This window comes from Nyctibius grandis, chromosome 7 (assembly GCF_013368605.1).
Source record: "Nyctibius grandis isolate bNycGra1 chromosome 7, bNycGra1.pri, whole genome shotgun sequence".
In the NCBI taxonomy this organism is placed as follows: domain Eukaryota; kingdom Metazoa; phylum Chordata; class Aves; order Nyctibiiformes; family Nyctibiidae; genus Nyctibius; species Nyctibius grandis.
Genome location: NC_090664.1, coordinates 6,882,836 through 6,907,529, shown reverse-complemented (window position 1 = coordinate 6,907,529; position 24,694 = coordinate 6,882,836). Strand labels below are relative to the sequence as shown.

Below are 24,694 nucleotides of genomic sequence, written 5' to 3'. Positions count from 1 at the left end.
AATAGTGATCGTGAATATGAAAAACACCTCCTGCATATTAAATGAAAATTCAGTCTCAGAACAGTCTACTATACGGTTAATTTTTTGCATAAAAGAACTCCGGCAAAACACCTCTGTAAAATTCCAAATAAGTGCCAATATCAAGACTGTAATTTATCAGAGCACAAAAAACCTAAACATATATTATTCTACTATACCCTGGCCTACTTGGATACTATTCTGGGAGCAGACAGAACAGAAGAATTTTTAAAGTGGTATTTAGTATGCTAAGCTTTCTTCCACTTAGTTCTATCCCAAATAGAAAATCATAATAGACACAAACATCTCCAGTTTCCTTTATTCACCATTACTTAGCAGGCATTCACAGCAATTCTTGTCATCCCTGTTTTTTTGAAACTATCTTTAATAACATTCAGGCATGAGTTTGAGAAGTGAATAATTTCCATTCCACATCTTCTGATAACATTAAAAAAACGAAGCTTTTAACCACAATCTATGCTTTTGAGGCAATGCCACAAATATGTTTTCAAGTAACTTAATTCCATAAAATTGCATTCACCCAAATTCTGACCTTTTCCAGAATTTTCTTCTGTTTTCTGAGGAAGCCTTTCTTTGACTACTCACAGCGAGAATCATGTTTTAGGGCAAAACAGGGTTGTTATTGACCCTGGCAATACCAAAGCACATCATTGTATCCACTTTTTCACTCCCGGTTCTACTTAAACAGTAAATATTAAAACTCATTACAAAAAATTAAGAGCACTAGAGATTATTTCAAACACCAAAACAGTCTAAAACATAATGCAAGCATGCACGAAGCTTATAGCTCCTTACTTTCCAAGCACAGATCTTCACAGTGCCCTTTAAGGCATTTGCCACACTAAAGTCCTCCCCCCTCGCCACGCTGGGCACAACTCGGTTATGAACACAGCCTGCGCAAGCACGTTTGGAGAATGGCACCAGCTTCCCTGAGGCTCCTCTCAGCCCTAACAAAAGCACATACACCCAGCAACACTGGCCAAATCCTTCAGTATTACAGCATCGTAAATGGCTTTTTTAGATTAAAAGAACCCTACTTTACAAAGTATAGCTTGAAAACAAAGCCTGCAAGTAAAAGATTAAATTATTTCACTTTTCCATACACATTTTCTGATTGTTCTGAGCAACATATACTTTATTTTCATTTGAGAAACCTGCTACTTCTGCGAAAGGAAAGAGAATGCATTTGCCACAGCCCACAAATCTGCCAAAGAGAAGATCCAGGTTCACGCTAGGATTGACTACTCATACGTACCAGCTGAGCAACATGCAGTATGACAGCTGCATCACTGTAATCACAAGCAGGATGCTAACACAAAAGCTAGACAAAAGCTGATGGATAAAATGCCAAGGGGATATGAAAGCACAAGGAAGCAACACTTCACAGAAACACACTTAGCTCTCTAAAAGTTAAATTATATACATCTCAGGCACTTTTAGCAGTTAAGCAAAACAGAACATTTTTATTCAAAGTAGTTAATTCTAGTGTAGCGTGACACAACCAAGTTTCAAACCAGCAGAGGGCTAAACTATCATCAAGTAGACAGAACATGGTCTAAATTACTATTTTTAATCTACGGGAGATTTTAATTCTACTGTGGATAAAAGCCTGGAATAAAAGTCTGTGTTTTTATCTAAATACATCTATTCTGAATACAAAGAGTAAAGGCACTGCCTGTGCAGAGCTGCTGTTGAGGGAAGATCTTTTAACCGAGGTACTGGTCAAGTGAAGTCTCACAAAGGCACAATGGCAAATCAGATACAGTAACAAGCACACCAACAAGAGTCTCAGGTGAGTCTTGCAAAATCCCACCCATGTGACCAAGCCAGACAAACCGGAAACCTTCCTGTGCAGTACATAAATTACACAAAAAGAGCCTGAGCAGAGTTTGAGAAGTGGAAGGTTGCAAAACTGATTTTTAGACAAAGTATGCTAGAGAGTTGACTGCTTTACATACACTACTCCAAAGCACCAGTCTCGGTTCCCTTTGCCTTGCCTCTCCTACCCAGTGTAACTCCAGTCCATACTGCAAAGACCTCTTCCTTAGTCTCCCGGCGAACAGAAATGTTCTCTTCAACTCTAGTGCCATCTACTGCTGAAAACTGTGAAGAAAGCGCTAAACAGGATGACAAAAGAGTGATTTACATGTTTTCTTACTGAAGGCTGAGAGCAGGCATCTTGTCAAAAGTTTGACAAACAAAGGTTGAATTCATTTCCTATTGTTGATTTGTGCATCTCGGCAGGATTTTAAATGCACAGTCCAAGCTTTTTGCTTCTCTGTAGAAAGGTGCAAAGCATACATTAATTAAGCTTGCAAAAGAAATGTCACCTACAAAGAATGGCCAAGTAAAGCAAAATGAATTTGCTTTCTAAAGACTTTTTTTTTGTTTACTGTACAGAATATAAGTAAGTCAATAATCTGCATCCTGAGAAGTCAGAAAGGAGTTATGCTGAATGAGTAATCTCAGGAGAAAAACTTCAGTTTACCAGTAAATTTACAAATACTATAAATAGTTTTGTTGAAGTAAAATGTAAATAATCTATGTACATTGCAAAGCATTACAAAAAAAAAAGTCAGTTACAGTTACTTCAAGTAAAAGTGCCTGAGAAGCACAGAATTTACTTTTTAGAGCCCAGTTCAAGCACCCAATGTGTGATGTAAGAAAAAAGAGCCCTTACCCCAGTCCTGTTCATACAAGGCTTGGGAAAGGCACCATGATTCACTTATTGGCATGTGTGGATGCACAAAAACAAGATGCTCTGTGAGATTTCAACATAATATCCCTCTAACTACAAAAAAAATGAACTTCAACTGGGGAGACCAAGTTACACGTTACACAACACACACAAAATAAGCATACGTATCTTCTCACTATTTCAGTACACAAAAATGCATTAACATGAAATCAAACACTGGAGCATTTCACTAAAGTCACTGAATTACAAAGAAAAAAGCCAGACACTTAACTCTAGGCAAGTTAAAAACATGAAGTTTTAGCCTACAATATAGCACTGTCAAAGTAAATTCCAAGTATAAGTGTATTATGCTTATCCATATTTTGCCATAACATAAATGAAATTAACATTTCTACAAATATAATATTCCATGAAGTCAATTCTTCACTAAATCATGATATAGAGAAAGAGAAGTCTGGAATTTAAAGTCATCTCACATTAACTATCCAAGAAACAGAACTTTAAACATGTTGACCTCTAACACACGAAACTGACAAATTCTTAAAACTGGTACAACTCAAAAGTTGCACCTAGAAGTAATTTCAGGCTCTCCCAATACTGATGGTGGTTTTCTCAAATGCCTGAACAATTTAGTTCAACTGTATTGAACTACACTTCCATTGTACGTCACAATATTTTTGGAATGCATAAAACCAAGTAAGTAATAGGAAAACCTAATAAAGGTCACCTTACAATTTTGCCTATCTTAGAAGTAGTATTAACTAATTTTCCAAGGGTTCCAACATTTATACAGGCATGTTTAACAGAGTACAAACATAAACGCACTCAAAGGTAAAGTGGATGCTTATGCACCATAAAAGTTGACAAAAGTAATTTAAAATTATATTTAAAAGAGAGCATATTTAACACACAAATCTCTGCCTAGAAAAGCGCAGAGTACTCAACATATTATTCATAAGTGAAATTACTTCTCACTACAATAGTTACGTTTTCCAGGTATCCAGAGCATCATCTCTAACCCATTTTTAGCTTCTGGCTATGCAAACCTGAGGAAATTACTGTATTAACCAGAGTGTGTAGACATTAGTTGATAATTAAGAGGTTTCTACTGCTTCAAAAACCGCTGTGTTTCAAGCAACTATGACAATAACTTTGTATCTATACGAGTATTAAAATATTCTTCAGCTTTTTTTTTTTTTAATCATAAAGAAAACCTTCCTAGTCTCCAAGAAATGAACAAAATCCAACTTTAGCAGGACTTACTGACTTCTGAAATATGAATTTCCAGAGCTAAAAAGACACATGCAACCTGAAAGGGTAGGAGAGGAGGGCACCTAATCAAAATGTTTGTTACTTTCACAAGATGGATGTTCAAGCTGCTTTTCTGTATTACAGAAGAATGATCTACCCAAACTAATCTTCAAGATTGTAAGTTCTGATCTAAATCCATGTAGATTTAAAATAAACACCTATAAACTGTATTGTTTGAACTTCTCATCGCTTTTTAGAGAAAAAAAAATATGTGTAATGTTTTATGCAAACTAACCACACCTGAGCTTCTGCCAAAAGAGTGAACTCCTTTAGATACCTATGAGAGCAAACAAAATTCTTCTAAAAGAATTTCGACAGATAGTGCAAAACAATTTCACTGTTTAAAAAACAAAGGTGGGGCAGATTGACTTAGTTTCAAGCAAAAGGAGAACTGCAAGCACACATAATTAATGTTACCTAATTTCCACCAAAAGCCTGAAGCAAAAGGAATCATCACTGCTGTTTCACTAAAAAGAAATCAGAAATGCTTCTGCTACAATTATTGAAAGAAAATGTTTATTATGGTTGTAACACATCCTCTTGTTTCTATTTCTTCCCAAGCTCTTATACACTCACTTCTATGTTTTCTACGTAAAATACTGGTGGTATTATAATGATAATTTATAGATAGTTGCAAGTTTCCCTCCTGAAGTTATACCAGCACAAAACTCTTATCAAACTTTTCTCCAACAAACGGGAAAGTACAGGTGCCCTTCAGCAGTTTCCTTCCTAACTCCAGTTGAATTGATAACAGAGACAAACCAGTCAAAAACATCCCTAAACTCTGCTGACCAGAAGTGAAGTTAGTAATTATGCTCGCGCGGGTGATATGTAGAACATTAGGAAAAAAGAGCATCTCTTAATATCCATTCCAAACAACAACTGATGAAAGAGTCCAAAAAGACCATGCTGAAGCTTTCTCATGTTTAAATGTGAAAGCTAATAATCTCCAGAGTTTCTTACCAGCTCTTTCAGATTTTTCTTTCTGTTCTTTTAATTCCTCGCCTTTTGTAGTTATTTGTTTGATCCGAGCACGCAGTTGGGCTATCTCCTCCTCCTTCATTTCCAATGTTTCATGCATTTGTCGCTTTGTCTCTGCAATTACCATGCCCTATGGAAAAGGTCCTTGTGATAAAAAACTAGCAAATAAATAAAACATATAGCTAAAACAATTTCAAGTCAGGACACAAACCTTGTCAGGAATAAACTTTAGTTTGATCATGGCATTTTTCTATGTCAGAAAACAGAAAATGCTAACAAAAGAAGATAAGCAGAGGGATTATTTTTGAAGAGTAGCCAAAATTTATCTAGTGGTGGAAAGAACTCCTCCAGCAACTAAGGACCATCAGAAAGCTTCCTCCTTCTGGTACAGATACTTTTCTTTTACATATGCATTCTGTAAACAAAGCAAACCTAAAAGCAACGCAGTGTGCGTGCTTCTCCTTAGAGAACATGCACATACAATCAGTGCTAGTCATGTTGCTTATTGCGCCCTCAGAAGTTACTCCAAGTACCAAGACTGTAAGAAAAAAAACTTTAAGGAACAAAAACTGAGAAAGTCTTCATATTCCTAAGAAACTACACTTACTTTTACTTCATTGGTCATTTTTTAATTCAGTTACATTGTATCTGATCTTCATTAGCGTTTGGGTTTTTGTTTGTTTGTTTGTTTTTTAAAGTTGGCATTGAGGAGTGTATTCAGCATAATTGCTTCATGCTAAACAACATCATCTTGCAGTATTAAGTATAACTTAACAGACAAATACCCTAAAGTATCTATATAATAAAATTCTCAGGTAGCTTAAATTATTTGCTCGTTAAAACATAAGCTGAACCACATCAGATGACTCAGAACAGCTTCTAATACCCAGCCACCAAATCTTTTGAGTTTTGAACAATCTTTCAAAACTACACAGAGTTTAAAGAATTTTTTTTTGTTTACCTTGTCTTGTTCTAGCTGCTCAATCAAATTCTTTGCATCACGCAGCTGCGTAATCAGTTTAGTCTTCTCAGCCATGTGAAGGTCCTAAAAAAAAAGACCCCAACCACAAGTTTAAAGCGCTGCCATCTTTAAGAAAATACGTTCTTCTGACAAACAGCTTAGGTTTGGCTCTTATCCTGCACTATGCCTTGGAGGAAGGGCACAGAACAGAATCCAGGGAAATTAAAGTAGGCAGCTCTAAATTACTTTTAAATCTCCCAGTTCTAGGCTGCCTCATGTCTTCCATAATAATTCAGGTATCTGAAGGCTTTCTTACAGCCTCCACAGTTCTCTCATGGATGTCAGAGCTGCTACAGTAAAATGGGCAAGAAACATGCATAAGGCACCGGCTCTATTACTTGCATCTCAGCTTACAAGAGGATCTCAGCAATGCAACATAATTGCTCATTACTGGCCTTGTTCTGGAAAAGGTCCTTAAAACACTCGAGTCTTTCAGGGCTCTTTCAAACTGGGCAAGTGCTCAAACACCAAGACAGAGAGAAGAATATGATCTCCAGAACTGAAGTTCAGTACAGCTATACTTATTACACCTTCATGTTTCCATTACTATCAGCCACCTTACTTTTACTCCACACTCGGCATTAATGGCCTTAAAAGGAAAACTGAGCAAAATATTCATTTAGCTTTGGGACTGCACTTATGTTATCTTCACTATATTGGGCTCTCCACTGTCCTGCCTTTCTGTGTTATCTGTTCATTTACATAGCTGATGCCTCTTCCACTATGTCTTAAAGGTTTAGCTCTGCTCCACTTCTCTCCCTTTACCTCCTGTTTTCTGTGCTAGAACAGTCTCTCCCTCATCCCGACTTCCCACAGCTACTTTATTTCTGATACCATTTTGATGGTTATTCATACAGTAAGGTTTCATGCTCTTCTTGACAGCTTTTTGAGAAATTGCTCAATGTGTTCATTCCAGGTGAATTTTGCACCTTTAACTCCGAAAAAGTACAGGGACAGTTTGTTTAATGGTCTGCCCTATTAGTAAATTTTGGAAATACTGGAGTTCTTACTGTATTTTAGTAGCTACCCATAAAGTTAAGAGCATTTTCCATACCTTCATTTTCTCTAGTTCCTGAAACCTCTCTTCTAACTGTTCTTGAAGTGCCTCTTTCTCGTTCATTAATTGGGCACAGCGCTCCTTATGTGACCGAATCATCTCCTTACAACGTTGCAGCAAGTTCTCTTGGCGCTTCACCCTCTGATTAAGAGTTTCCAGTGTTTTAACAGAACCTTCATTACCCTCTACAAGACAATATACCAACATTGTCATATGCACACCATTTCCAATATGCAGATCTCCATTCATCATTCACATTGCAGGTGACCCACAGGTGTCTAAAGTAAGTTGTGCAAAGTCTGCAAAACTTCCTAGTGACTACTATAACTGCCACAAACATGCTACACATACACAGAATAGTAAATACAGTCTTTCACTCCAACTTAATTTACAAAACCCCAGTTACCATACAAGCTTCAAAACCAAACTATTATTCAAAAAGGTTTTCTATGCAATTAAAAAGTCATCATGATTTATAAACCTGCCTGCTGCTACTAACAGAATATTCACAAGCAGGAAAAAACGCAAAGCAAAGCAAATCACACCTCTCAAGTGCCAAGCACACAGATTCCTGCTTTCCCAGGGCTGGGTATGATGTTAATTCTAAAACATCCAGGTTGGCAATACTACATTCGGCAGTATAAAGGCCACGCTTAGTGTCTTTCCGAGCTGTATTCCTCCCTGTGTAACTAGCACACTGGGTAATATTTTACTGTGTGTTCTGCTCTGATGCTCTGGAGGGTGTAAGAGTACTTGGCACAAAACCAGTATCAGACAAATTCAGAGGTTCAGTTCACAACCATAAGTCTTACACACTATAGCCAGAAGCAGACACCAGCACAGGAAACATCTTAAGCCCTGATTCTTAGGGACTGGATATTAAAATATTTCCTAAGCACTACAAAAGACATGACAATGGATAAGAAAATCTCTGCTCTAACCCTTCATACCATCCTAACATACAAAAATCATGGCAGATGCTGAACAAAGATAATTTCAACATGCATGTTCACCTCTGTCTGAACCCTAGCTTTTATGAAGGATACCAATCAATGACACTTTCATTATATGTCAGCATTATAATGTCCCTTGCTCAGTAATCAAATATACACAATACTGGGAGTCCCATTACTCAAAAAACCTCTTGATGTGAGTAACACTTAGATTATTCAATAGCATGAATATCAACATTGATCTTTGCTTTTACTTTTTCCCCAGGGGGAAAAAAAAAAAAAAAATTGAGAGAGAGAGAGAGAGAGAGAGACTGGCAACTAGTCTCCTCTCTAAACTCCAGGGATAGGTCCTTGTTTATGGGGGACAGAATCTCTTAATCATATTAAGTGATGACAGTAACAACCGCTACCGGCAAAAGCAATAATTACAATATTATCATCATTATTGACAAAGGCAAGATGTATCAGATTTGAACTCTTATGAAAATTTGGTATCTTAGAAGGGTTATCCTGTCCACTAGCTGCCATACCGTTTCAAAACAATTGTCTCCTAAAAACTATATACTTACTATGACATGTTCAGCCCTAAGTATTGTTACTCCATCATAAATAACAGCAGGCTTATTCCCCAAAATTCAAGATCTCTTGAAAAAGCTGCAATACCTACCATTGCTTCCTAGTTCCACAGTATTTTCTGTGCTGATTTCTTTTGTTGGACTTTGAACTTGTGGTTCAGATTGGATATTTGGATCAGGCAATTCAGTGCCTACCTGATCATTCTGTAACCTCTGTTTCAGCAACGATACCTAAACAAAACGTTCTTTTTGTTAAAAAAAACAAGAATTCTAAGTAGATCATGTTTTCATCTTCAAAACTAGAGAGAGTTAAATAAAATTGATATCAGCAAGCAGGAAAGGAGAAATCTGTCTGAATTTTTTTAGCATTTTTTTAAAATCATACTTACATTTCCAATTAACAAAAATAGTATCATTGTGAGTGGAGAAACAAAGACCAACTAAGCAAAACACATAAATTTTCGCCAAAGTAATTTTAGCTCAAACATATGCTAATGTTATGTTCTTGATAACAAATACATTACAAAGGTATTTAAGCGCAGATCAAACAATCGTATTTAACACAAGTGCGATTTTACAAAGGTATCCTCTACCACAAAGATGCATTTAATTTCTAGATAATCATAAATTCTCCAGAAGCTTTACAACATCGCAGCAATTGTAATAAAATATGGACATGCATTATAGGAAATATATAATTTAAAAAAAAAGTAGGAAGAGCAGTTTTAAAGAACATCTGTTGGGTAAGGTATCTTACCTGAGTTTGCAGGACACTAATAACTTGATCTTTTTCTTCTAAGGAAGCATCAAATTCCTCTTGGAGATGTTTCTTAGCTTGTTGATCCATCTGAAGCTCCTGAGAATCATAAATAAACATGTCTCAAATGAAAACTGAAATGCAAATTTAAAAGGCTTATCAAAATATTGTGAAATAATATTAAAAATACCTCTTCACAGTTGTGACCCCACAATACAACCATAATGTGGATGTTTCTCTTACTATACAACATTCCACACACATAATAAGAACATTCCATTATAATACCAGCATTAAAACAGTGAGAGTCTAGATTTGATGCAAAATTATCAAGGGTACTTTCTTCCTAAAAATAAGTTTCTGTAGGGATCACTTCAAGCCTGCTCCTGAAAACCGTTTTCCATCCACACATTTCTCCTGGAAGCTGAAGACTGCACTTTGGTAAACTAGATTCTTCATTTAGCCACCAGATTAAGTCAATATAAACCACAGAAATGTAAATTTCTCTTCTGCTCATTCAATATGCTAGCATTCTAGTACGACAAATGCCATTTATAATAGCAGAAAGTTGGCTTTTTTATTCCTCAAATGAGAAAGTCAGAGAATGCCAAAGAACTTAACTACGTGGCTTTGCTTGTACTTACTCGCATTAATTTGGCTGAACACCTTTAGAAACTTGTAATGTTGCCTAAATGCATTAGTAGGATCTACATAATGTTATAAAATACTGCCTTAGGGGGGCTTCTTTTATTTACTTCCTATGCTTTTAAAGTTTAAATATTTTAATTTCTTTAAATAATTGTTCTAATAGAAAATAAATGTATTTAATTAATTCACACCTAACTACTTATTGAGAGAATCAGAAGCATACACATTTCATGCACGCACTGTAAATAATTTCCCAAACTTGTATTTTAATTTTTTTTCTTTCTATATTTACATCATCCGTATATATCTTCCCAGTGATCTACCCCAGGAAACTAATGTTTCTATGACAATTATTCTGCAAAGATCGCTTGTATAAAAGCAAGAACCACCCATAAACATGGGTTCTGTTAGCCAGGCAAAGATAGAGGATGAAAGAAAAAGGAAGAAAGGATGAAAAAGCAAACTTGAGACAAAACACAGGGCACTGGATGCTTCCTGTGTTGCTTTCCTCCAACTCTGAATCTTGCTTTTACGCTCTCTTGCTGCCTGTCCCTTAACCTTCAACACTGAATCCCAGCTGCCATAGCTGAGCCTGATGCCAGCTTTGAGACCTGCAGCTGTGTGAGCTGAGCCGGCCCAGCCACGCACAGTGCCAGAAGGTGTCACTGGGAAAGTTACTCCCCTCTCTTCCCAAGTAACGATATCCACTTTTTAAGCCTGCATTGCATCAGGTTCTCAACAGCTACTGATCACTCTTCTCCCTTGTGCTTCTGAGCTTTATAAGCAACTCCTTCCAAGCAAAGCAAAGCAGCTCAGTGCAAGAACAAACGCCAAAGAGATTTACTGAAACCAACACAGAAATAGTCCTCTTTGGATCCCAAAGTCCCTTTTGATCCTTGTCTGAGAAGGAAAACACTGAAGACTGTTTGAAGATGACTGTTGAGGAATAACTCTTAACAGGAAAAAACTAAGAAGCAAAAGACACACTGATTTCCACGGCCTATTTCACACTGTCAACTTGGCCTCAAAGGAGACTTAGTTTATTCTTAGTGGCCCTCTTAGAAGAAACTTGTCTGATTCTACATATTTATTGGGAAAATGGACTGTATGATGAAGAAAAGGATTTTTTAAATTAATTTCTGATGACAGATTATTACATCAATGAGCGATCTATTTTGTACCATTTTAGCTTCCACAATGGAAACATACCGTTTAATTTGTAATTTTTCTTTTAAGTCTGTTTTACCTAATGCTGTAACACTTGGGCTTCCAAAAGATCAAAAAACTACTTTTTGAAGTTTTTCAATTAATAAAAAAAAATTTCAGTGTTAGATTTGAATGAATTGTTAAATCTACAAGGTTTATAGAATGAAATTAAATTTTACACCAAATACATATACATATTTCTATATATATAAAAATCAGAAATATATATATAAAATATATATATGAATCAGAAAGACTATGACAGAAGAAGTGAAAAATAAGTATGCATACGTCCAACCCTTTTTCATAATCAAAAGCTTTAACTCTGGTGTACATATATGCCTTCCAAACTTTACCAAGTACCAATAAGCTGGAAAACTAAACCTACTGAAGCATGCGGATATAGACTGAACACAGAATGAGCTTCTTTCATTTGACCTTGTAGTGAAATGGAAAAAAAATCACTGGCAAGCCACTTCTGTCAATAATGGTATGGGTTTTCCCCTCCTATGGGCTAATAGTTCAGCTTAGGACAGGGCAACAGCCCAGGCACAGCCTCCAGCTCAGAGAAGCACGGCACACCCAGCACTCTGGCCCATTGTTCTCAGCTGCTGGGGCGGAAGCAGCATGGATGTGAACCAAAATGCTACCCCTGTGGCACACACAATTCACAGCCTGCTTACCTGGATTACACCCCACATCGCTGAAGAAGAATGCCCTGCAATTTGCCAGTGACCTCCTTTGAAATGACTGGCTGCCTGACTGGTCGCACAGGGGCAGCCCCTTGCAGGCGAGCGTGAGCCTTGGGTACGTGCACATCCAGATGCTCACAGTCGTCATACGTCGCCCTCAAGGGAGCGACCCTGGCCCCTGTCTGCTGGCAAGATGCCCGACTGCCTGGAGCTAGTCTGCCTTCAGGCAAAGGTAGGACCTCACCATGGTCTGATGGCTCTTGCAACCTCCACGCCAGCGCTGCGACTGCCTGGAGCTAGTCTGCCTTCAGGCAAAGGTAGGACCTCACCATGGTCTGATGGCTCTTGCAACCTCCACTCCAGCGCTGCTGCTCAGCACGGCGCATGCCAAAAACATGTGCAGCCACAGAGAAAGCCCATGGCTTTGAGGGAGCTGGTACGCAGCTCCCAAGAGATGTAAGAGCATGGACAGAGAGGTCCTTGCACACCTGTCTCTGAACCTGATGCTGCTCTGGCTCTTGGGGCAGCAAAAAGGCTTCAGCTTCACATTCTGCTTCACCAGGGTTTGACAATACAGCTTTTGTGAACTTGTCCTTTTAATTTGCTCTGCCCAATAATTTGTACATGTCTTTTAATTAAGCCCAATGTGTTTATTATCATTACCAAATACATTAGAGCTTCTCCTTTTAATTTCACTATAACCTAAGGAGACAATAATCATAACACAATCTACCTGATTTTATGATTGAAATCAAACTATACTGTAAATCCATAAAAATAATGTAAATATTATACCTGAGATCAAGATGAGTATTTTTTTAAAATTTGATTCTAAATTTTTTTACAGATAGTCATTAAAATCTTTATTTAAAAGTGCCTATTACTTGTATTTGCCTAACATTAGTATTTCTCGATACTAGAAGAGAAACAAATTGCACAGTGACATCTCCAGCTGGGCCCAACAAGAACCACACATATTTCTATCCATTTCACAATGAACAGAAAAGCAGTTAAATCGGTAAGATGAACTGCGCTGTTTTGAGTATGACAATAAAGCTGCTGAATGGGATACAAGCTAGTGAAACAACCCCATATAAACAAATGAAAACAAGTGGTAAAACACCCTGCTGTGTAATAGAAAATATTTTGCATTGTCAACAAAAAAAATCAAAAGCTAGGCAGAGAAAGATCCTATGTATGTGTGGTATAAAGTAAATATTCAATCAATAAAGGAAATTACCTCTCTCAGTTCTGCAATTCTACGAAGTGCTTTATCCTGACTTTGACTCAGAATGCCCTTAAAAAAAGGAAGAATAAATGTCAGGTGTATTAAATGTAGCTTTATATATAAAGTATAAATAAATTCATATAATTGTATTTCAGCAGAATAATTAATGATTTGTATTTCTCTTTCAAGTCAAACTTGATGTGTAAGTATTATCATAAACTGCCAACTGTATGTTGGCAGTCTCTCACCTGAATTCAGTTGATGCAATAAAAAAGGCTGGAGTACAATAGCTTCACAGTTATTTTGACAAACCAGTATTAGTTTGGCTTCCTCAGAAATCCCAGCGAAGAAAGTGTGTGTATAACAAAAGACACACATATATACCCAACATACTGTGTAAACACACACACAATGCACTGAAAATTAAATCTGTGTTTGCACTACACATTTTAAGGTTCAGAAAAGCATTCAGCTAAGAGAGGATGAAAAGTAATGCTTACCTGCAGTTTCTTCTTCTCCCGCTGGATAACTTGATAAGCAGACACCAGCTAAAACACAGAAATCAGGTATAATGATGATAATGCATTTGCGTATAGCTACCAAAATAATTTGCTTAGTCGTATCACTATCTACTTTTTCAAATTCTTCACTTGAGAAAGCTCCTCTCACAGAAACATGCTTAAATTTTCTCAATGTTTCCTCTTCCCATTTATAAAACATCTCCAGTGTGTTAAAAAATAAAGCCTGTGTGACAAAACAATGAGGTTACTCAGCATTCATGCAGTTTTCCCTTCACTAAAAAGACGTCTAAGAACAGCCATGCTTCAACACAGGCAGTCAAAAAACCAACTGTATCAGAAAGTTACATCCCAGACAGCAACCACACCGGGATGTACATTTGTTAAGCGTACTTGCCCCAGAGAGCTTAACTAAAATTAATTTTACAATTAAAAATATACATTAAAAAATACACTTACAAGTCTAGCAAAAAAAGTCTGTGAATGTTGTCAACTGAATGTTGTCATCCCATGTGCTTTGCATATACACAGCACACAAAGGAAGACTGAAAGCGGACAATATTTCTCATTGTAAGCTGACAAAAGGACTTCATGAGTAACTGCACAATTTAATTGAAAATTTAATCACCATTGCCCAAGCTGTCCAAAGCTGAAGTAGCATAATGCACTTGGAACTAGAATATTCTGTTTTCAAATTGCTGAAAAAATTAAAGGAAAACAAATCCAAGGCAACAAAACCAGAAATCTCCAAGTCAAAAGACAGTTTCAAATTCTTATTTAAAATTAGGATTTTTTCAGAATTCAAAATTACTTTTAATTTTAAAGTCATACTTATTTTGCACTTAAAACTAAAACTACTATGGATGGTTTCCCTTACCATGTTTTTTGAGATGCTAACTTTGTAACCTACTTTAAATGAGAAAAATATTTACATCTTAAATTCTCATTATATATTGAAACTACTTTCTTCCAAGCTCCAGCAAAACATTTTCCAACTGAACTGAAGAAACTCACAAAACCAGAAACAAAACAGATCTTTCTGATAGAGAAAACTAAGACTTGCTGGACAGACTAAAAAAAAAAAAAAAACACAAACAAAAAAAACTCCTACAAACGGAAGAATTTTCATTTTGGCAACACCGCTTATGTAAACTTTAAAAAAATATATCTTATACTAGCCCAAAAAGAATGAAAAATTAATGGGAGACAATGATTCCTGAGTTAATGGAAGACAACTGCTTTTTCAGGCATATGCTGAATACTGTAATTGCTGTATACATATTTTGGATTCCAGGGATTTTGACAGTAATAGCAAAAGTCTGCACAGGAATTTTTGTATTTGAGGGCAGCAAGCATTTAAAGAACTGTAAAAAACAGTGCAAATAGCCAGTTTTAAATGCAAAATACACACATACTTTAAAAAAAAAACCAACACCACCACTTGGAAACCTTTCCTTTTCCCAACAGTCTGGAAAATGAGTAGCAAAACTACTTGTATCATTGGTTTTCACCAGCAAAAGAAACAGTCCTTGAATTAATTCCTTCCAGGGAATACTTGGAAATTATAGGGAGTAGAACTTATTTATTGAAAATAAAATGCTTGTCCGTCGCATGTACATGGAATATACATTGTGTACTTCAAGAATAAGTTTAAGAAGAGAAGTAAGTTTGCTGTCATGGAAGCACAAGCCACGCTCACCTCTGTACCGAACTCCATCCGTTGCTACGGGCTTTCAGCGGAAACCATCGCAGGCCTACTTTGTGTAACTACTAGTTAATCTATATTGCTGACAACATGAAATTATTTACAAATAAGAGAAGAAAAGTATTTCCACATTTTATTACCAGAAAAACATTTGGCCTATCTAGGCCAAAAATAACTAGACTTACAATAGTAACTTAACTTCCATGTTAGCTGTAAGTTGATCCATTTGCTCCAAACAGGAAAACAAAAATATTATCCAGTACTGCAGTATCTGTTAGCCTCATCTTTTTCCCCTCTCTGCCCGGGTAAGTCAGTAATAACATTGCCTACCTCTGAGTATTTTCCCCTATATTTGCCCAAACTGCGCTCCATTCTGTGCAGTCGCTGCACCAACTGCTCCTTGCTGAGGCTGTCCATATTTCCCAGAGGCTCTTCTGTTTCACTTTCAATGTCAGAAGGTGGATCAAAGGTGGGACCAGCTACGTCCAAGTCCAGTCGATTCAGTGAGTCTCTTGAAGAAGTTCGTAACAGGGGCTCCTTAGAAGAAGAGCGGAACAGGGACTCTTTTACCGGGCTTCGAAATAAAGACTCCATGGAGGGAACCCGGAGCTGAAGCCTCTGGGCAAAAGACTGAGTGTCACTCAGCTGCAAAAATGCAAAAAAAGTAATTACTTCTGCACCGCATTTAGGCAGACAGACACACTAAAGCCCACGAAACAGAGACATTACCTGGGCAACGGAGTGACTGTTGCCTAACACATGCATGACACCAAATAGCTACTGCTCCCTTAGAAGAATCATCCCCTTGTGCAGAAAAATCAAGCATGCAACTACCAGATGTGCGCAGTTTCAGACAGCAACCAAATCCAATAAACTACAGTTCTGATTTAAACTTCTAAAAGAATGTATTTCTGTGTAACCCCTTTAAAAAGTGAAGAATATGTAAACTAAACAGTTGCATTTACTGTTGTCCCAAATGGAAAAAAATTGTGACTCACTTCTTGATGTATTAAACAGAAGACTGTATGTATCTCAAAGACACAAAGACATTTTCCTATGATTAAAAGAGCAAATTTATTGTAAAAGTCCTTGTATGATAGTTCTACCATGCCATCTTAAACAGTCCTTTTTAATTTTATTTTAAATGGATTTATGAATTTTACATAGAATGTAATTATTGATTTATGCAGCTAAAGTACTTATGCTGTTCTAAAACAGAAGGTTCTGTGCTATGATACTGTATATTGATGGTGCTACAGAAGTAATTTGAAAGCATCACTGCACGATGTTGTCCCCACAACCAAATGTTGGGAGACACGTGCAAGAAGCCACTGCTAATCCCACTCCAGCAAGGTGAACTTTTTCTGAGACATATCAAAGAATGACCTTCTCCTTTATCACTAGTGACATTTTGTTTAAGCCTATCGGTTCTTTTCCTTCAGCTAGAAATTAGCTTTCTAGCCATGCAATATGCCCTCTACATTTGAAAGCGAGGTTAACACTCCATATCCCGTACTGGCTGTGTCCATGAGCAACGAGGTGAACCTCAACGCAAGCAGCCTGCAGCACGCCATCAGATACTCCTAATCTGTCCCTACAAAAAGCGCTCCACGCATCAGTGACAACACTTAATACCAGCTACTGGGATTGTACACACACAAAACACCCTAGTGAATCGTGACAGGCAAGCACTTGTCATCCCTGCTCCAGCATGAAGATACATACTGGGCACTTAAGCCAACGTAACACAAGATAACACGGCAGTGAAAGAGGAAACAACCCCCTCATACGCTCCCCACACCTGCGGGGAGGCTGGTCCACTTCCATTGTTTTCTGTGGATCTGGGAAGCAGTTGTTTGGTTAAGTTCTACAGAAGAAAAAACAACTGTTAGAAGGAACAGACTACAAGCCCTGTAATTCACCGATTCCTACAAACAGCGTATGTGCTTTTTCCTTGCCTGTGTTTTTAGTACTTTCTTTTGAATGGTTATTAAGATATCTTCATGCAAACAAGCTAATCTGTTAAATTCAAAACAGACTGCTGCAATATACTGAACTACAAAGCAGCTATGTGTGCATAAATTAGTAAGAGACATCTGCAAATGCTGACATCTCCAATTAAATTATTCATAATGATTATTTATGTAACATTTATGCCCAAATCAAAGAAACACCAAAAAGACAAAATGATAGCAGGAAAAATCTAATTGATGACCAGTGTTGTTTACAGCCAACATGACTAACAGTGGAATCACACCCTCTTCCTCTGTTTAAGTACATTTGGGTGGGGGGTGGAAACTACCTGGGAAAAAAGTGCTGGTAACAGGCTGTTTAAGTCTCCCAACAAGCACAGGAAGAAAATTAGCCTTTCAGAAAAAACATCCCATGCAAAACTTCACACATACCTTCCTTCCTGCACTCCCAAACAAACACCCCCCCGCAAAAAAAAACCAAAAACAAAAATCAAAAAACCAAAACAACACAACAGAAAGCAATAGTTTTATTTTTATTACAGAGTTCAGACATGTCTCTTCCTAGCTGTCTATACTGCTTTTCCAATGTCCTGTGTCCAGAGTGTTTTCTAACCTGTACAAATCCAGATGGTTTTCTGGTGTTTAAACCAGGTCAAACTGAAGTAGCAAAACATGCTAGGAACCATCTTGAATATGATTTTTTTCCAAAAGAAGCAAAGCACCGAGATATATCGACCAAAGTATGAGAAATTAATCTAAAAGCAGTGTAACTTTTTTTCATTCCAGATCTACCCTGATAGTTATACACAAGCTGTAAAACCTAAGGTGTATATACAACTAAAACATCAATCATAATCATCCGTGTATTTGATTACACCCACAGCTTCTACTCTGAGTGGATATGCAGATAAGCATACATAAACATAAACGTAGAAGAGGAGTGATTCAGTGTAAACAGGCTTCAGAAAGGTTTGACATAGAGCAAACTTCAGAAGTACAAAAATACCACAGAAGAAAGAGGAAATCCAGATGGTTAAGGAAGCCAAAGAAATGAGCAGTCACCCATCCAGATTCAGACAAAGCAAAATGAGCAATAACGAGCCCTGCAAGAACTCTGGTTGGATTTGGAAATCGCGCTTCACCTGGCTTGAACAAAATCTGCTTCTGGTTCAGAGCACTATCCTGTTGTGGTGGGTTTACTCCTGGTGGATTAAGAGTTCTTACTGGGTTTAAAACTAAAGCACTCCTACATTTTATTCACAGCTCCATTACCTGTTCTTTTTTGTTTCCTAACTGGAAAGTTAATAATAAGGGAAATCTAAATAAAAATTTATTTTCTGCTTTATTTACAGAGCATCTACTATGCTAGCACCGGACTGACAACAGGAAGATAAATACTTTACCAAGAATTACAAACTAACTACAAACACTTTTTCAAAAATCATATATTCTGATCCCCATAAAAAGAATTAAAGGGAACTATGGAGGGCTTGTACATCTAATTCATAAGAATAGTTCAGGAATATTTAAGATCTATTTTAAAACACAAGATTAAGTAGATTTATTAAACCTAATGCAGCGTGAATATAAAAAAAAAAGAACGCTGTTCTTTTCTGTGAAGATCCTTAAAAAGCTGCCATTTAAGGATCTTTGAAGATCTTTAAAAAAAAGCCATTTCAAAACTAAAACTAATGTCAAAATTTTTAAAATTTTCTCCTTTATTGCGCTGACATCTTTGCATTCAATCTGCGTGAGCAAAAGTACAACCTATATTTGGGATTACATTTACTACTGGCATAAATGATAAAAGGGATACACTAGTAAACTTTTATATAAAACTGGACCACCACAGCTCCTGCGATTCTAAGTCACTGTGCTCTAGGGCAAAGGGTCATACTCTGGTGTCCGCACAGTGAAAGGTAAGCATGAATGGAAGTTGCTATATATAAACACAGATTCAAGAGGCTTTGAAGAGCTCAAAAGCCCTAGCCTTTCATAAGCCTTAAGAGATGTTTCAGCAAAACTAGAATCACAGAGCATGGACTGGCACTCTGAAGGCCTTAAAACCAGCAGTTATGTCAGGTTTTCTGGAGACCAACCCAATTCTTTCCTCCCCTAACCCATAAAACATAACTATATCTGTATCCAAAGAAAGTTATACTTACAACCTCTAATAAAAAGGCCACTTTTTGTAACTAAGATGTATAAACCAGAGTTCAGTTTTAACTGGAGCACATCAGAGTGTTCTAGTGACACTTGTGTCCGTAGCGGAAGGAAGAAGAGTTTCGTATACATGATCTTCCCTCATTTCCTTTGATTTTTCTTAAAAAAGCCAAAACCAAAACAAAACACCAACCCTCTCCGCTGCCCTGGTTTTGCTTCTATTCCAAGAATATTTGAACTGTTTCTTCACGCAACAAAACTAGTAAAAAGTTAGTAAAAAGTTTATACTAACTTCATCTATGCCTAAAAAAACACAGTTCCAGACACTTCTCTATGATGCCACTCTCTAGGATCACACATCACTTACATACACATAGTTAAAATACTGGTCTGTTTTAGCAGCATTTATTAATACATGTTCATGTGTGCTGATGAAACTCCCTCTTCTGCATCTTTAGGCTACCTAGGTTTCCCAAATGTATACAATTTTTTTTAATATTTGTATATAATCAGTCCTCCTCTTCCCTATAAACTTTTATATCACTGTTTTCTCCCCCTCATGCCCCAATTCTTACTGGGAGAGCACAAGAGTTTTCAAAAAGTTCAGTGAACAAAAACAGTTTTACAGGTAACGTATTAATACACACTGGTAACACATTAACAATAACTCTCACATTATAATTATTTGCTATGTATGCAGTCTTGTATATAAATATGGGAGCGATTCCTGCCACAGAATCACATAATCGCAGAATGTTAGGGATTGGAAGGGACCTCGAAAGATCATCTAGTCCAATCCCCCAATATAAAGGCAATATTTGAGCATTCACAGAAATATATTTTTTGAAATGCAACTGTAACTAGGGATATTCTGTAGTGTAGTGAAAAACAGCCCATAATTGTTTACTGCTTTAAGTGTAGGAAAGTTTAATTATATGTGCAGTGAGACTTTAAGTAGTGATCATGGGACCTAGAATATGGTCAAACTACTTGACCACAGAACTAAAAATAATAATCTAATAGCTATTGCAAAACTACAGGTTTCAGCACAGTCTGAATGTCCTCTTTGCTTCCCATCAAAGCGCTCAATATTGAGAACACCATGACGGAGCTAGTAATGAATCTATGCTCTAAGGGCATGCTCTAAACAAGCACAACCCTTTAGCACAAATGAAGACTTTCCACAGATCACTTTTTCAATCACTGTTTCAGTCCAATCTTGCTTAGCTTGAGAGAGACAAGTCCAACACAACATGGTGTGTTGTGCTATGTCCATCTGCTTATCAAATTTCTATCCTGTTACAGCTTTCAGTGACTTGTCACTTACAGCCTCTGCATAAGCAGCAAAAGCACTTGCTAATCTGGAAAAGCAAAGTAATCATGAAGTATGACGATGAGCTGGGACTCTAAAATCACTGTGGTTTGAATCACTGTGCACTCAGGAATGCCATGCCTCTGAAGCACGTGAAAGATGCCATCCCAGTCCTGTGACAATAATCAGAAGAATACAGCTTTGTACGTGCGTATGTTAGAAAGTAGAAGGCTGCTTTCCTCACTATGCCTGCGTCTTTTACTCCACTCCTTGTTTTCTTCTCACTGAGCTTCTCCACTTGGATACTATGAAAACAACATTTCCAGGCAAAGAAACACATATTTAAAATAAAATCTAATTATTAAAAAAGACTATTTATCCTCACAATAATAGCTGCCACGTTACCAACTAGAAGTAGCTCAATTTCATTGTCTATGTGATGTAATTATTTCCTGCTACCATTAGGAGTAAATGACATTGTGAGGCTTTCACTGTACATAGCAAAAAAGCACATAATATTCAGACAAAAACAATCTCAATGTTTATCATCTCCATTAATCTTGAAATACATACAGACATACATAAAAATTAAGAGAAAGACATTCAATGGCATTAATGAATTCTAAGCAACAAACGCACAAACTTGTGCAGCAATTATTTAAAAGTAGTGTAGCGTATGGTTACCTTTGTAACAGAAAACATGTTAATTTTTTTATGTTACAATAAATTCACATCATACAGCACACCAGCCAGGAGCTATCAGATACTACCTCCTTGAAATTTAGTGCAGGGTTAGCAACAGGGTAGTTAAGATAGATGCCTTTGTGAGAACAAGCCACAAGCAACATTAGATTTGCCTTTTAGTACAGTACTCTCCTCCCCCTGCTAAAGGCATCACTAAGAGGGGTGGGAGGACTCACCGCACCGTCACTCTGTGGCTTAGGTTGTTTGGTGGGATCCAAAGCAAAGACAGTATACTCAGAGAGAAAAGCAGGTTCTGCTATCATCCCGGCTAGCAGCTGTCATTCAATGCAAAAAGTAGGAAAATGAAAATAAATCAAGTAATAAGGTAAAGAACATTGTATGATTTTACTCAATTTTTCCACACTATTAAATACATCACAAAACAATACAGCAGTTTATGAGACAACAGATATTGATAAAGGCAGGACATAACCAGAAATTATGCATTAGATCATTTCAGAACAGTCAAAATACAGTTTTGATCATTTAGAAGTAAAGAAACACACAATTCATTAAAAAAGATCCTAGTTTAGCCAAAGATAAAGACAAAGTTTCAGGCACTAATATTGTAATTTTTTTTAAAACTTCTGTGGATGACTTATCTTTAGATACCACTGAGCCTTCTTTGCTCTCAGTTATGTGTGAAAAACTCATTATTCTAAAAATTCTATCAGTATTTCAGTTATAAACAATATAAATTGCATGCTTTTGTCTATTTATCTTCTAGTGCTCTTATACACTAGAACTCTAACTACATTAAAAAAAATTCTTTACAAAATTATTTGAACTACTAGCAGACTATCTTGTAAAAACACCACTAGCTGAATTAACCATTTTATCATGCCAGTGTCAAGAGAGATTTAAATTCCTAGAAACTAAAAACATGAAGAGAACGAGACTGGAATTTGAATTCAAACTGGATATATACATGTAATGTAATGCAATCTAATGCTGTCAGGATGCTGTAACAGATTTTAAAAAATATTCCTCTCATGATTTAACTCACAAAAGTTCAAGGGTCAACTTTCCTATAGCCTGAGATTTCACAACTGTGCTGTCTGTTGACTGAACGAAAACATGATATCATTTTTCTTTCTTATTATTTCAGAACAATTTTGTTTTATTTCAAGTTACTAAATAGTATTTTTAGGAATCAAATCTATTACAATGTAAGTTAAAGTCTGATATTTTTTTGTGACTGTTACATTGACTCCAGTGCTCCACTATATGAATTACATAAATTCAAATTGAGAGAGGAAAAATGTTTTCATGTGTAAGATCTGGAATGCTACATGACTTGCAGTTTGTGTCCACAAAATCCTTTCAGAAGATGTATTAAGTGCTTAATGTTCAGCGACAGCCATACACAACAGCCTCTGACACTGACTCCCTATGTCTTTTCTCTAATGTATTCCTACACTGAAAAAAACCCAAATAAATACTGAAAAAAATTAGTAACTGAGACCTAAATTACCAATCCTGCAGAAAACAAAGCAAAATAAAAACCTAAACTATGTTGCTCTTATTGCTTCTGTCATGGTTTAACCCCAGTGGGCAACTAAGCACCACACAGTCACTCACTCACTCCTCCCTGGTTGGGATGGGGGAGAGAATCGGAAGGGTAAAAGTGAGAAAACTCATGGGTTGAGACAAAGACAGTTTAACAGGTAAAGCAAAAGCTGCACATGCAAGCAAAGCAAAACAAGGAATTCGTTCACTACTTCCCATCATCAGGCAGGTGTTCAGCCATCTCCAGGAAAGCAGGGCTCCACCACAGGTAACAGTTACTTGGGAAGACAAACACCATCACTCCAAACATGCCCCCCTTCCTTCTTCTTCCCCCAGCTTTATACGCTGAGCATTACGTCATATGGTCTGGGATATCCCTTTGGTCAGCTGGGGTCAGCTGTCCCAGCTGTGTCCCCTACCAACTCCTTGTGCACCCCCAGCCTACTTGTTGGTGGGGCGGTGTGAGAAGCAGAGAAGGCCTTGATGCTGTGTAAGCCCCGCCCAGCAATAACTAAAACATCCCTCTGTTATCAACACTGTTTTCAACACAAATCCAAAACATCACCCCATAGCAGCTACTATGAAGAAAATTAACTCTATCCCAGCCAAAACCAGTACAGCCTCCTATTTGATACACTGATTCACTTTACAGACAGGGTCCCTCTCTGCAGAGCTCTAATTCTAAAATTTATGCCCAACTTTTACTTCTCAAACTGGTAAGTACAGTGACAATCAATTCTTACTTCTATTAATCAGCTACCCTTGTCATGGCATTTCCAAAGCTGGCATGGAACAAGTGCTTCAACAGTTCACTTGATTTGCCAAGAACTAGCTAGGTCCAAGAAACTCAGGTGAAACTTCTCACTTTTAACCTACTACAAACACGAGCTGCTAACAGAAGAGATGATCCCATTTCTCCTGCTCCCAGTCTTCTTTCCCCCAGCTGGGACATGCTTGCCCAGTGCATCCACTGTGGTTGCAACCACATGCTGAGTTTGGTCAGACTGGTCACCAGTCCCTCTCTCTCAGCCTGTTAGAAGTGTAATTCCTAAGAGTAAGCTGTGTTAAAGCTCCTGCTGTATATTTATTCAAGTGTGTAAAACCCACATAAGTTTCTTTCCTCATCTGAGCTTTTAGGCAAAACAAAAATAAGGAAGCTGACATGTGTTAATGATTCCAGAAAATCTTCGTTAAATGGTGACGGCTGTAAAATCTCATAGCCTTGGCCATGCTCTGCATTTTGCACATGTACCTCTTGAAAGGGTGTGTGCCAGAAAAAGAAATGGCAAATACTATGTATAGACAAGTGTATAAACATACAGCAGCAGTACTACAAGCAAGCTTGATGTCTTGTGAATTAGAAGCATGCAAATTCTCAACCACAAATAAAACGCTGAAATCTTTAAGATAAAAATTACTTTGTATGTTTAGAGAAGACCAGTTAAGATGACAAAACACAGTTTGCAAAGCACTCATAAAAGGATTATGGCAAATATTATTAACCAAAAGATTATGAATATTTTCAACATGTAACATACTATCACATATATTGTCTTCAGCTTAGTTAAGTCACTTTTAAAAACATAACCATTAAGAACTTCAGG

The 24,694-nt window shown here is 37.1% G+C and overlaps 1 protein-coding gene across 8 annotated transcripts in view; it reads right to left on the bottom strand.

Moving 5' to 3' along the window:
- The window catches only part of GOLGA4 (golgin A4), a 79,002-nt gene that overhangs the window by 35,637 nt on the left and 18,671 nt on the right, over positions 1-24,694 (bottom strand). For 3 of the 8 annotated variants that reach the window (XM_068405554.1, XM_068405555.1, XM_068405558.1), the window contains exons 3-12: positions 21,758-21,856; positions 17,191-17,256; positions 15,720-16,034; positions 13,667-13,714; positions 13,179-13,235; positions 9,393-9,491; positions 8,728-8,866; positions 7,105-7,292; positions 5,991-6,074; positions 5,012-5,159 (exon numbers count right to left, since the gene is read on the bottom strand). In XM_068405554.1, the coding sequence (XP_068261655.1) occupies positions 5,012-5,159; positions 5,991-6,074; positions 7,105-7,292; positions 8,728-8,866; positions 9,393-9,491; positions 13,179-13,235; positions 13,667-13,714; positions 15,720-16,034; positions 17,191-17,256; positions 21,758-21,856 (1,243 nt within the window). The remainder of the gene's footprint in view (positions 1-5,011; positions 5,160-5,990; positions 6,075-7,104; positions 7,293-8,727; positions 8,867-9,392; positions 9,492-13,178; positions 13,236-13,666; positions 13,715-15,719; positions 16,035-17,190; positions 17,257-21,757; positions 21,857-24,694) is intronic. The other 5 variants (XM_068405556.1, XM_068405559.1, XM_068405557.1 and 2 more) reach the window with 5 other exon arrangements.